We start from the raw sequence: 14884 nt of genomic DNA, 5'->3' as shown, positions 1-14884 counted from the left end.
ATTCTGTTCAGATTTCGCAGGTTACATTCTAGCCTGTTTTGGATGTAATTCAGGGTCATAATTTTTCTTGCGGCGTTCCAAAAATAATGGTGTTTCTTGCTATCTGGCACCCTTTCAAAGCACAGACAGCAGTTCTTGCAGCCAATTTTATTTCCCCCTTGAGACACATGTATTTGCTTAGGTGATCCACGGTCATTCATAGAAAGATGATACCCATTTCAAAACGGCTTCCTAACATTTAGTCCTGCTTTCTGTTTTCTCAGGTTCCATGTGCTACACATAAGTGGAAAACTTCACACTTCCAGATTCTTGCTAAAGAAACCCTAACTACTGCCCCTGAAAGTAATCTTTAATATCCTCTGTTTATTCCAACAACTTAGGGAGTTTGTTTTGATTCTGTCCTGATTTATAGGCAGGGGACTAAGGAATACTTCAAGCACCATACACAGCCTTGATCATCAAAGCTAGATAAAATCTGCACTGGTTAAAAAAAATACCACTGGATATTTCAGGACTGATCATAAGACATGCAAAGAACCGGCATTAACCTTGTTACAATTGTGCTACTCCCATTACCATTTAACTCTGAACTTCCAAACTCTGAAAGAAATAAGCCTCAGTTTAGAGACTTCAAGACTGTTCTCAATTCCTCCAGTTAGCACTAAGGCATAAGGCGAAATGTATGCTTCCTGCAGATAGCATGGCAGTGCAGAAGTGCTTTGGCTTTTTCAATAGGGTGATTTTCTGGATGTCTGCAAGATCAGAAAAATGCATGCCACTAGCAATGCTGGCCTTGGGCAGGATGATGACGCTTTTTCCAAACCTATCTTTTGATTGCATGAAAAACAGACACACATGTAACTTCACATGAGCAACAGCTCTATTAAAATGGGTTGCAATGTGCACACAGAAATGTGGAAATAGGAAACAATTAAGGATCTTTGTTGCAAGGATCTGAAATAGGCAGTTCCACAGTTCAGTCATCTTTGTAGTGTGGCAAGTAACTGCAGCATTATTGTTTTTCTGAATTATTATACGAAAATGAGATAGCTCTCAGTGTACATAGCCTTATCAGGATAAGGATGATGCTTCCTATCCAAGTCAGACAAGGCCATCTGAGAAATAAGCCAGCAAGTATCTACACATTTTCTTTTCCCCCTTCACTTAACAGCCTAATGCAAATGATAGTTAAAGAGCTCTGATGGGAGGTACCAGTGCTAATGGCAGTTTCTCCAAGTATGTAAGAGCAGAAACACTATTTCTCTGCATGGGCCCACTGTAACAGGTTTTTAGCATGTTGGTGTTTATTAGCTTTCACCTCTTCAAGCAGGCAACACATTCTTGAAGGCCATAAAGTTTCTGTGAATGACAATGTCTCCATCACAAGTCTGCTTTTGAGATTTATCTCACCCTTGAAATACAAAATTTGGTGTTACCTTTCTTAAAGAATAAATAATTTTAAAACGGTGTAAGTATCAAAACTAGCTTGAGCATACACTTGCCTATAAAACAATGTATAGAAATGAGACAAAAAGGCATCAAAACAGCAAAATGCTTCTTTGTCAATAGTCCACAGAGCTCAGGCAGCTAAACTGTGGAAGAGTTTTCTTAATTATGTATTATGCATAAAAAATACTAACTTCCTGTTCTCCCCTCCCTCCCAGCAGAAACTATTATATAACAAAAACTGTCATAAATGGAAACTGCTCAAGAAGTGTGTTCTCAAAAACTATGGCTTCCACCTACGAGCACACCTCAGATGAAACACAGCACTGCAGTCCATAGGACTACCCACTAAAGTTAAGACACGTTTAAAGGGACAGGCTTTTACAACCCTGGCTACAGTCATTTAACTGGTTATGTCAAAAAGTTTGCTTCCATTTCTTAATTAAAAAAAAAAAAAGTAAAAAAAAAGTAAAAAAAAATTATGCCTGAGCATGGATAGAAACAAAAAACACACTCCCTCAACATAAACTGCATCCAAAGCATTTCTTCTGCATTGCTTTGCATTGCTTGTTGTACCAGATTTTACAATCTTATTAGCTAGTTGTTTGGGTATTTGGGAATTCAAAGATGCTAACCACTATAAAGCACCAAGTACTATTTTGCAAGATCTCCACAACAGGGGGTTACCAGCAGGTGGAAAGCATCTAGAAAAAGGCTTTCTGAACACAAAACAGGCGCACAGCACCTACTGCTCAGCCAGAAGCCCAGGTGGGAGCTCCTGTTTGCCATCACTGTCAGGATACAGAGGCTCCTTAGCTCAGGTGAATAGCACAAGCTATTTAAAAGTGGGACGTATGCTATTACAAACCTTTCCCTGGGAATTTAACTAGCAACAAACAAGAGCTCACCCACAAAATAGTCTAATACTTGAACCTCGTAGCTTTCACAGCCCATGAGGTGCATGTCCTTTTCCACAGAAAGGAAAGCAGGTCTTAAGTGTAAAGGAGCCAAACGAGATACAGCTCCCGATGGTTTTTACCACAACCATTCCACATGGTAAAAACCTCACAGCTGAAACACAAAAGAGCCAACAAAGTTAAAAAAAAAAAAAAACAAAAAACAAAAAACCCAAAACAAACCCCCCCCCCCCCCCCCAAAAAAAAAAAAAAAAACAGGAAAAAAGAGGAAAAGGCGCTGTCAGGTGCTATGAGGGATAAGCACCACCCTGCTCCGCCCGGGGACAGCCCCGCTACCCGGCTCTCCCCACACCCCCTGCGGGAACGCCCCGACGGCCTGCACCGCCGGTGCCTGACGGGGCTCCCTGCGCAGCTCCGGCCCCCCCGGGTGAGCAGGGCAGGCCCGCCCCCACTCCTCCTCCCGGGCCTTTCCCGCAGGGACGGCTACGGCAGCTCCGCGGGCCCAAAGCCTTCCCGCGCGTGGCCGCGGAGCGCAGAGCTCGGCGTGCCCCGTGAGCGCGGCGCCCTGATTGGCGCCCAGCGGGCGGGCCGTGCTGTAAGGCAGCAGACGATTGGTGGGCTGGCGGCCGCGTGCGGGCGCTGGCTGGCTTTGTACACACGCCGGCCCGCTCGGCCCTTTAACAATGGGTGAGGCGGGCGGCGCCGTGTGATGGCGGGGGAGCCCTTGGGACGCCGCGCCGCGCTCAGGTGCCCTGGCCCCGCCGCGGCCGTCAGCCCCGCCGCTGCGTAGGGTGAGTGGTGGCTTCAGAAGAGGAAGTGCTGCCGAACCTCGCCGGGGCGCGACCGTCCTTCCCTGGGGCCGCCGCCTGGCCCGCGCCCCCTCCGCTCGGCCGTGCGCTGCAGCGGGAGGGGGCGGCTTAACGAGCCTCACTTGTGCCTCGCATGGCGGACAGCTGGGCTGGGGGGACGGGGCGCCCCGCGGCGCGGGCGGCAGCTGATCGCGGTTAACTGAGGGCGAGCGGGGAAGGGGTGAGGGTGGTGGTGCCTGTCCCGTCCTCTTCTGCTCCCCCCCACCCTGCGCTCAGTGGGTGCCGCTTCCTCCCCTTTGCCCAGGCCCCGGCCGCCGCGCCGCGCCGCCGATGGAGCTGGAGGCGCAGTGGTGGACAGGACAGCTGGCTGCCGACATCCACCAAGCGCTTCGCTACAAGGTAGCCCGGCGCGGCGGTGACTCGGTGGGGGAGGAGGGTCTGAGCGGGGCAGCTTGAAGGGGGTCGGCGGCGGTCTCGGTGCCTTTGTGGAGGCTCTAACAATCGGAGCTAGTCCCGCGGCTGGGAGCGGCGTGGAAAGTGAGGCGGCCGGGCTTCGGTGGAGTTTGCTTTATCCTCAGTTGAGGCTCAGGCTGTTTGTCCTCGGGCTTGACAGTTTCTGTGAGTGACCGGACTCCTTTCTGCGTTTTAAAAAAGCACAGGGGTCCCGGGGCGCTTAATTCTTCTGTCTGGATGTGGAAGTGGGTTCAAGTTTAAGCTCTGCAGAAAGCGCTGTGGTGCTGTTGGAACAAAAATCTCCAAAAGGCAAACAAACAGACAAACACACACTAGGTGCAGCAAGAGGAGAGAGTTTAGGTAATGCTGCTTTGAAGTTACTTCAGCTAACTCAAAGTTGTTCTTTGGGGCTGCTTTCTTAATAAAATGCGTCTTATGGCCAGAGCTGAAAAACAGTTTACAGTGGCTGAACCTACTAAAAATGCACTTTTGCTGCCTGATAGTACTTGGTGAGTGGATTATCTTTCTTTCATGTGTGACTTTCTTGAAGGAGGGGTGGTGGGACAGGAGGACAGGATAATTTATTTGCTACCAAAGTTACTGCTATTAAACTAAAGCATTGTGAAAGATGCATTCTGAAGCTTAATGGGTATGGGGGGTTGTTGGGGGTTGTTGTGGGGGGGTTGATAGGTTTAGGGTGTTTCTTCACTTCAGTAGCATGTTTCAGAACTTTGACCTGAAGACTGAAAATTTGGCCGACTCCATTCCAACTGGATGTTGTCAGGCAATCCTGCTGGAAATGTAATTGTACTCAAAATGCTACTTACACACAGTAGGTAGGCTGCACAATTTAGCTCATAAATTTATTAATGATAACAAAGGACAGCACTGCTGTTCTGCTGTATACAAGAGGAGGTACTAGGCAGGGGCTTGGGGAATGTTCTTTCTACTAGTCTGAATTTTGTATTCAAAATAGAGCATGTCATGTCACAGACTTTTCTCATCTGTGGTGTTGGTAGGGCTTTTGTTTTGTGGGGTCCCCGCCTCAGATCTGAGACAGTGTGAGGTTTATGTACGCTTAACTAAACGCCTGAGAGCACACTGTAATCAGTGTCAGTGCAACATCAATCAGATCAGATTAACTCGGGGTTTAAACATGCATGCAGCAAATGCCGACACATTGCACGCCCCATTCTTCTTCCTAAGATCACTACCTTCGGCTACCAGTTAGTGGCCTTCTCCTGGAGGCACCTGCAGAGATCCGGTAGCATTGGAACATGCAAACGCTTCAGTGCAAAGTCTGATTGCTCAAGTTGAGCTGTAGTGTGAGGGGGTTGAGTTAGCTATTGGACTTTGCATTGAAGCAGCTGAGGAGTACTCACATACCCTTGCAGTTTCCTTGTTGGGAGGTACAGCGTCTGCAGTAGAGATAATACAACAGAAATGGTAAACGCTAAAGTCACTTGAGTCATTTTCCCGATTGAAAGATGTTAAAAGTTACAATAATATTATGCAGGACGAAATTATTTCTTAGTTATTCTATTATATAACAGATTTTGTTCTGTAAAAAGAAATGCTGAAATGATGAGAACAGAAGGAAGAGGGGAGAAATTTGAAAATTCCATTAAAAGTTTGAGACTATCAGCTATATTAATATGATACCAATTCAAACTAAATAATGGTTTTAACAAAATTGCATGCTGCTGTCCATTTAGGAGCTGAAGCTGCCCTCCTACAAAGGACAATCTCCCCAGTTACATCTGAGAAGATACTTTGCAGATCTGATTGCCATTGTGAGCAATCGGTTCAGACTTTGTCCTGCTGCACGACATCTAGCTGTGTATCTGTTGGACCTCTTTATGGATCGTTATGACATATCTATACAGCAGCTGCATGTGGTTGCTCTTTCCTGTTTACTTTTAGCAAGTAAGTATGTAGCACCAAAGTTTAACTAGAGCAATATAGGTTCTGCTGCCAAATACAAGGTGTGTCTTGATAGGATATAGCAGATAGGGAAAACAAAGTGGTTATAAAAGAGGGGCATATTAGTGTATAGCAATTGGTAGGGCCTTTCTTTAGACTCTTGTTTTGAGTTCTGTTGGCACCTGTTGAAACTGATGGGACAAAAACCAAACTGACATGAAAAACTGATATTTATACTTGGAAACAAATTGTTCTAGGGGAACTTTCAGAGCTGTATTGTAGGAATAGAAAGACTGTCTTTCTGAGGACCTCTTAAAATAGGTAGATCCAGTGCTGGAAATAAGAAATTTGCATAACTGTGATAAAGAAATTAAACCATATGTAGACTGCACTGTACCCTGCTGATGGTGATGTGTGGTTCTTGAATACTTCAGATTTCATAAATTGCAATGTTCTTTAAGCAAGCTAAGGCTAACATAAACCCTGTATTGTCACATACAAAATGTAATACTGGTGAAATATGCAAGTGAATGTACAGTACTCTGAAAACAGAATTAATTACAAACACTCATTATGAGTACTGCTGCTTATATTGACCTCAGCTAGATTCTTGTGGTATGTATCCATCTTTTGACATTTGTGGGCCCCTTTTAGATGTCCCCAGAGAAATATGGGTACAGTTTGCTGGGATACCTCCTGCATTTATTCTTAAATCAGTAGATTCAGATAAATGGGTGCTGGCAGCAGAGCTAACTGTTGGTTCAATTTCTGCTGATCTGTTTCCCTGAATTATTTTTATTTTCTCAAATAAAATATATGGCATCATAGCACCATGTCCTCTCTGCTAGAAAACCAGAGCACTCAGGTGTTGGCTGTTTTTGCTATACTGCTTCCTTTCATTGCATCCCTGTCTCCCACCGATGCAGCTATTTAGTAGAACAGTTAAACAAGAAAAAGGGTTATTTCAGATTCTTCTGGGGTAAACTTTGACTGGATGCCACCAGTCAGCAATCTTTTCTTGGCAAAGGATGAAGTGTTGAGTATGAAAACCTTGCCTCAGAAACCAGTGTAATCCACTTAGGAAAATGGATTTGCTTTGAACTAATGCCAGACTTTCAAATGAAATTCATGTTGTGAAGAGAATTATAACTTAAAAAAAAAAAATCACCTCTGCCATCTTTCATGATAAGCTGCAAGTAGAGCTCCAAAAGCTGAGACAGCTTGTTTTTCCAAGCTGCAGTACATGAATTGTTTCAGAAAGTACAAACCAGAATGCTATTTTAAACTTTTTGCCCTGTGTGCCTTTAACAAGCAGTTTAATCAGTGATGCAATATATTAGACATATCACACCATGATGTATCTGATAAGGTTACAGAAGTAGTAAGAGAAATTATGATGTGACTCCTGAAGCTTTTATTTCTGTAATTACTAGAGTATGGGAAACAAAAAGTAACAGGCTGAGGCTGGTATTGGATTAAGTCCTGTATAAGTACCTTGAGTGCTGGGGGAAGAAGAAAAATGTTCAGTCCTGCAAAACTCCCTAAAAATGTGCATTTACAACATATCATGTAGTACTGAATAGAGTGTAAGATGGAAAGAATTTGCAATGAAATTGAAATAGCACAACCATATGGCAAACTGTATGGAAATATGACACTTGTTTCTCTTATTAATGGGTTTTCTACATACACAATTTTGCTTCAGGCTAAAACCATGCAGGCCTGACAAGTTAAAAGTCCAAGGAAAGCTGAAGCTGCTAGCAGCATTTAAGTTGAAACTGTGTATATAGCAGTGTGGGTTTTCAGCTGTACATTGCTGAAATCCACTTCTTTGAAGGGCAAGAGCAGCTTACCAGCCATCAAATCTAAAATGATACCTACCATAACAGGCATTAAAAACAGCCACGTTAGCTAGGGCTCTAGCTGTACTCTAATGAGTTTTAGAAACAAAAAGGGTGTGTGGGGGTAGGAGGGTGATGAAAGCCAAATGTTGTGGTGTTCTGTATGCCAAGTCACATCACTGTGGTATTTCATTGATGATGGGGACATATAAAATAATTTGGTGACAAAAACTTGCATATGCATTACTTCACAACCAGCTTCTGTGTGCCAGGGTGGGAGAGCCAACAGGAAGTATGCACTGCACAATATCCTACAGAGTGTTTGACAGCTCTTTATAGTACATACCCCTTTTTGTCTCTGATGACATCTTCCATTTGAGCTTTGCATCTGCAGGAAAGTCTTAAGCTTGTTTGACATTTAATTGAAATATGACCAATGCAGACATTAGATACAAGCTGTTTTATAGTTCACTTGTGCTGAAACTTATATTTTTTCCTCCTCTTTCTATTCACCGGAAGGTAAATTTGAAGAAAAGGAAGACAGTGTTCCCAAACTTGACCAGCTGAACAGCTTGGGTTGTATGACTAACATGAATTTGGTACTAACAAAACAGAATTTGCTTCATATGGAGTTGCTGTTGCTAGAAACATTTCAGTGGAATTTGTGCCTCCCAACTGCTGCTCATTTCATCGACTATTATCTTTCTATTGCTGTCCATGAGACTGATCTTCATGATGGCTGGCCAATGGTTTGCTTAGAGAAGACTAAGTTATATATGGCAAAATATGCTGATTACTTTCTGGAAGTATCCCTGCAAGGTGAGTTACGTATTCCAGGCAATGACTCCTCTGTTGCATTGATAGACAATGTCCAACTTAATCTTTTTCTTATTCCTTTCTTCTAGATCATGCATTTTTAAATTATGCTCCTTCTTTAGTTGCTACTGCATGTGTAGCTTCTTCAAGGATTATCTTGCGTCTCTCACCAACGTGGCCTACCCGACTGCATCATCTTACTGCATACTCCTGGGATTTTCTAGTGCCATGTATTGAGCGACTATTAATGTAAGTTAACAGCAGCTTTTCTTTTTTTTTTTTTTTTTTTTTAAGCCCATTTCTGGATCTGTTGGTATGCTCAATGGCTGTTAGCACTCAGAGTAAATTTCTTCTTTTAATTTCAGTTTTTCTATTCTAAAAATACTTAGGTATTGGGTAATATACTTAAGTAATAACTGTTTTGTTCTTTCCAAAAAAGAAAATCTTATCAGATCTAACCTCTTTCCTGTTCTTTCAACAAACAAACCTCAGCCTTGCATTTCTACTGAACATCTTCTGGCATGCTTTGAGAATCTGTTAAATAGCTTGTTCCCAATCTCTGTAGTCTGCTCGGAGAGCAAAAGGAGAGTGAAGAGTACTGAAGGCATAGGAGCTTCTACTTACTCTGAAGTCTCTATCCCTTGGAAGTTCAAGGGATGCTCCAAACAGATTATGCAGACTGAGTGACCAACTCTGGGGGGCAGAAATGACCAGGAGGTTTTATTTAATGTTGCTGTATCCATTTCTGCACTGCAGTGGGGACATACAGCTGACATGAGACAAAAATGCCAAAGCGAACCTTACTGAGAAGGGTTGTTATATAATAAGTTCTTTCATTCTAACCCTGAAGATCAAAACCTATGCCCACCGTAACTGCTTTCCTCCTACAGAAGTTTCCTTTTGCCCAGATCTAAACAGTTGTATTCTGTAGAAGCACAGGAACAGCTATATCTGGAAGAAACGCATATTCATTATAAATGTGGCATTGTTTTTGCTTTGCTAATGTGTGTAATGAGAGGAATAGTACCTAAAGCATGGGAGTGCTATTGTAGAATTTTCAGTATTGCTGTGGAACATTTGTGGGGTGTGAGAAGGGTGAAGCGTTTAGGTCATCCTTGCAGCGCACCATAAAAAGCAGTCTTTCAGGAAAGTCTATTGAGGGGTTGAACCCCAGCTGTCTTCAAGAGATCTGCCCTGTTAGTACAAAATATCCTAGATGATTTTAGGCCTGACTGAAATATGTAGGTGGCACCTGATTAACCTCAGCATAAGAGCAAGAGAAAGAGTACAGCTAAATACATTTCAGACAGGTGTAAATCAAAGGGAATTCAGGTGAGCTAAACTGTCTAACTGAAGTGTGCTCAGTGGGCTAGAAAAAAGGTGAGAGGAAGATAAAAAAAGGCATTACCACTCCACAGAACAGAATCCAATATTAGTATACATATGATCTTTAAGTACTGTAATGTACATCTTTAAGAACCCTCTGATGTAATGGCTTTAAAAACCCTATATTCTCTTGCCCAACTTAAATGTGGTAGAAGCAGCCAATAAGTTTTAATTTCAGGTTCTGGTAATCTGGCACTTTATTGCAGTACCAGTAGATTATATTGCACTGGTAATTTTAGATACTTCTGTATTATTTCATAGAATCATAGAATAGTTAGGGTTGGAAAGGACCTTAAGATCATCTAGTTCCAACCCCCCTGCCATGGGCAGGGGCACCTCACACTAAACCATCTCACACAAGGCTTCGTCCAACCTGGCGTTGAACACTGCCAGGGATGGAGCACTCACAACCTCTCTGGGCAACCCATTCCAGTGTCTCACTACCCTGACAGGAAAGAATTTCCTCCTTATATCCAGTCTAAACTTCCCCTGTTTAAGTTTGAACCCGTTACCCCTTGTCCTGTTACTATGGTCCCTGACAAAGAGTCCCTTCCCAGTATCCCTATAGGCCCCCTTCAGATACTGGAAGGCTGCTATGAGGTCTCCATGCAGCCTTCTCTTCTCCAGGTTGAACAGCCCCAACTTTCTCAGCCTATCTTCATACGGGAGGTGCTCCAGTCCCCCAATCATCCTCGTGGCCCTCCTCTGGACTTGTTCCAGCAGTTCCATGTCCTTTTTATGTTGAGGACACCAGAACTGCACACAATGTTGAGGTGAGGTCTCACAAGAGCAGAGTGGAGGGGCAGGATCACCTCCTTCGACCTGCTGGTCATGCTCCTTTTGATACAGCCCAGGATACGGTTGGCTTTCTGGGCCGCAAGCACGTTTGTATTGTACTTGCTGTTTATTTGCATTTTGTATTGCTGTGCAATGAAGTGAAATGCTGAAAAGAAAGTGTATACTAAAGAAACAAATTTTAAAATCACAGATGATTTAAAGGGTAGGCTAAAATTTTTTTTTCTCTCTTTTTTTAAGCTTTGGAAGCTTTCAGATGGAGCAGACTAAAAATTGTGCAGTTTAAATGTTAACCTAGAAGAGCTTAAATTATTTTAATATCTATTTTCATGTACTCTGTCTTCTCAATTTGTTTAGTGCGCATGATAATGATGTGAAGGAAGCAAACAAGCAAAAAGGACAACATGCTCAGTCTGCTCAACACACTGTATTTCAGACCCCAGCTCCAACTCCCCAGCAGGCTAATGCTCAACAGCACATACCACAGTATCTCCAACCTCATCAGTCTTCATTACAGTATCACCATCAGACATCACAGCAGCAAAACTGTCAACAGATATTATCATCTAATCATACAGCATCTTACCCACTTCAGACTTGCCCTGCTGCCTTACAGTCTAGTGTTCAGGCTCGAGGCCATGCACAGACTAGTGCTGCAATGTCACTTGCTGCTCCGCTAGAAGTGAAGCCATGTATAAGTGTCTCCTATAACCGGAGTTATCAAGTGAATGGACGATATTCCTGTATTACTCCCTGCTTTGAGAGGTGATAAGTACAGAATAGTTTTGTGCTTGTTTGGGGTGGGAAGTTGTGTTGAGGGGAATTGTTTTGGGTTGGGTTTGTTTGTTTGTTTGTTCTTTTGTTAACCCTCAAATCAGTTTGAGGGCAACAAATCAAGAGTGTCTTTCTAGGAAAAAAGGCAACTGGATTGGCAAGCAGTACCATAGGTCAAATAAAGACTTGCAACAAGCACACAGAACACCCTCCAAAAAAATGTGTATACCTGGGGGTAATAAGTTCTTACTCTGGCACTCGGAATACTCAGTGCTTCTAACGCACATCTTTGGAATACTAGTCAAAAATAGCTGAGGATTAACTACAGACTTACCTTTTAATGAAGGAGATATGCAGTATTATTTTGAAGACATTTATGTAATACCACCATACAGTATTAACAGTTTAAATTTACTGAAACTTCAGAATCCATTGAATGCCAGGCTTCTCCAGATACATGGGAACCACAGGAAGAAACAAATCTCATCTGGCTAACTCCATACTCTTGCCCCTTTTTCAGCATATGTGTTGGATATTTGCTTTAGGCTAAGGCATTTGAGTTAACTGGTATTTTGGCTAGTTCTTTAGTTTTGTACCTCACACAATAGACACTATATTTTTGCTTCTTTTCTTTTCCCTGTCCTTTTTAAGTTTAAAGTAACTCTTTCATACTAACTCAGGGAATTTTCTATTCATTACTCTGTGCTGCTGGTTTGTACACTTAATTGGGTATAACTTGAAGGGAGAAAGGTAAAGAGGGAAGAGACTGTAGCAGGTGGAGTGGCTTTTCTTCAGGGCATCTATATGCAGGAGTACCAAAGGGATATGTTAGTATTCACAGAATGTAGATGTAAGCTGCTGCCCAGCAGTGTGCTACTGAATAACTGAAGAAAAGAGTTTCAGCTGAACTTGTACTGTACCAGAACTACTACAGTGGCTGCGATTCCTCTATGTATACACAAACACACATGTATTATTAATCAACAGAGAGCATCCTCCAGTTGTACTGACAGTATCACTCATACAAAAAAAGTACAGTTAAATGTACTTTCAGGCTTATAGCGGAGGAAAATTCTCAGGTAATAGTGGGGCAACTTTTTCTTCTACTATTTTGGAGTTCTAGGAAAAAATGCAGAGATTTACTCTTCTAAATGGGTGGATCAAAAATATATTGCAGAGTGAACTGCTTTATCACAATTAAGGTGCTAATTATGTAACTTTATGGAATTACACTATCTCCTGTGGAGTGGATAGTCAGAGGGTAGAAAGCTTCACTCATCCAACTATTGGATGAAAATGGTGATATTAATGGAGGATTTTTTTTTTTTTTTTCTTTAAATACAGGAAGATAACCTGACTTTCTCCTGGTGGAATATGGGAGAGAGAGGGGTATGGGTGACAGGATTCTTACAACTTTAAAATATCTTTATACTTTGTGGACTTGAGGCTTTTCTTGTTTATTTGTTCTTTTACCACCTTCTGGCCTGTCTTAGTGGCAGCACTTAAAATTTATGTACCATCTAATGACCCTGAAGTATTGTGAATCTTATAGAGACTGTTTTGAAAGCAGGGGCAATTAAGATAACTATCAATATTTATCACAGAAGAAGGGCCTTACCATAATGTTGAGAGTGGAGGGAAGACAGCTGTGTTCATTCTTTCCTGGGCTGAATGATAACATGCTACAAAAACCTATATATTATGGAGGAGAAGAAATCTTCTTGGTTTGTTTTGTTTTGGCTTTTTTGCATAAACCCCAGTTTTTGTGGTGGGCTTTTGTAGCATGTATGTGCAAGTCAGGAGGGTGAATGAAAGAGATGATCCTCTGCTTTATGTTACAGAATCAACTTTGAAATAGGCATAGTGGGGTCAATTCTTAAATAAAGTGCAAGTTGGTTTGGTTGTGGTGGTCTTGGTTTTCTTTTGTTTTTCTGTCCTCTCTCCGTCTTTTAATGAATATTTGCCCATATCTGAGAGTAGTGTTCAGCAGAGACCTACCACCTCGTAAGATGCCATGGTTTTTATTCAGCATTGTTACCCATTTAAGAGGGAAATGGACTTCTTTCTCTGGATTTCATTTTGTTGCAATGCTATATCCAAGTCCTAAATGCTCTAACTACCTCTGATGCTATGAATGTACAGTCTTGTAATAGACCACGACTTGAAATAACAGCAGATGCCTGTAGCAATCTTTTCTGTAAGATCTTTAAATCAGTTAACTTGTCATCTTTATTTGTGATACAGCAGTATAGGCTCTTTTTTTTTTTTTATTAGTAAATTTATCCCATAGGCATTTGATATTTAAAAATTTAACTAATACTTAACACTGGAATTATAATGGGCGGGGGTGTATTCAGTTAGTTAATACTGCAAATTTACATTTAATAGGGTATTTTTTATTTCACTATTTTAAGACATTAGGTCAACTGTAAAATGATCCACTACATGCTGTTTGGTTTTAATTTATTACTTAGTCTAAGTTTTTTCTGACACTACAGCTGCATAATGTCTACAGAGAAAATGTACACTGAACAGTTTCAATATGTTATTTAAAAGGGCTTTATCAGCGTATTTAAAAATACGCTCTTCTTACTGTTAGAACCAAAATGTGTTTTTTATGGCATAAATAAGAATGGTGCTCCTAAATGCAAAATGTCCAACCAATGGAATCTTTGTGAGTGCTATGCATTCAACTTATTTCTTAAAATAAAACTAGTTTTGAGTAAGAAGTCTTGACTGCATGTTATGCTTTCAGGGGTGGGTGTGTTAAAACATGTAAGCTGACCCTAATCTGTCTTGCATCATCCCTGTGTATGGGCTGAAGAGGTAAGGATTTTCTTCTGTCTCCACACCCTTTGTGACACTATAATAAGCTTCAGGAACACCCTGACTTCACAATTAAAAACAAAACACAAGAAACCCCCAAAACCCAACAGGAAGGAAATTACACAGGAAGGGGCTTTAAAACTAATTGCACCCACAGCACATGCTAGACATTGTATACTTCAACAGTAAGTCTAGTGCACATCTGTAACAAAGAAATCAAGAACAAAAGAACTGCAGTAGTTCAAGAGCCATTTTGGAATAAACTCATTATGAAAACCCTTGTAGAGGGCCTAGAAACAGAAGGACAGCAAGCTCTGCTCTGTCCCACTGAGGGACAGTGTTCTAGTACAATGGTGGCATATATAGAATCATAGAACAGTTAGGGTTGGAAAGAACCTCAAGATCATCCAGTTCCAATCCACCTGCCATGGGCAGGGGCACCTCACACTAAACCATCCCACACAAGGCTTCATCCAACCTGGCCTTGAACACCGCCAGGGATGGAGCACTCACAACCTCCCTGGGCAACTGATTCCAGTGCCTCACCACCCTAACAGGAAAGAATTTCCTCCTTATGTCCAGTCTAAACTTCCCCTGTTTAAGTTTGAACCCGTTACCCCTTGTCCTGTCACTACAGTCCCTGACGAAGAGTCCCTCCCCAGCATCCCTATAGGCCCCCTTCAGATACTGGGAGGCTGCTATGAGGTCCCCACGCAGCCTTCTCTTCTCCAGGCTGAACAGCCCCAACTTCCTCAGCCTGTCTTCATATGGGAGGTGCTCCAGTCCCCTGATCATCCTCGTGGCCCTCCTCTGGACTTGTTCCAGCAGTTCCATGTCCTTTTTATGTTGAGGACACCAGAACTGCACACAATACTCCAGGTGAGGTCTCACAAGAGCA

The 14884-nt window shown here is 42.3% G+C and overlaps 1 protein-coding gene across 2 annotated transcripts; it reads left to right on the top strand.

Moving 5' to 3' along the window:
* Positions 1–3043: 3043 nt before the first annotated feature.
* CCNJ (cyclin J) lies at positions 3044–13889 on the top strand. Of its 2 annotated transcripts, XM_065671954.1 has the most exons (6): positions 3044–3154; positions 3477–3571; positions 5341–5551; positions 7909–8208; positions 8295–8454; positions 10744–13889. In XM_065671954.1, exons 2-6 carry the CDS (start codon positions 3503–3505, stop codon positions 11153–11155), a joined length of 1152 nt encoding a protein of 383 aa, XP_065528026.1. In that variant the 5' UTR covers positions 3044–3154; positions 3477–3502; the 3' UTR covers positions 11156–13889. The 2 variants fall into 2 exon arrangements, with proteins under 2 accessions (XP_065528026.1, XP_065528027.1); XM_065671955.1 differs by lacking the exons at positions 3044–3154; positions 3477–3571 and adding an exon at positions 3639–4134.
* The last annotated feature ends 995 nt before the right edge of the window (positions 13890–14884 follow it).

The sequence above is a fragment of the Lathamus discolor genome, chromosome 3 (assembly GCF_037157495.1).
Source record: "Lathamus discolor isolate bLatDis1 chromosome 3, bLatDis1.hap1, whole genome shotgun sequence".
In the NCBI taxonomy this organism is placed as follows: domain Eukaryota; kingdom Metazoa; phylum Chordata; class Aves; order Psittaciformes; family Psittacidae; genus Lathamus; species Lathamus discolor.
This window is presented reverse-complemented; position numbering and strand designations above follow the sequence as displayed.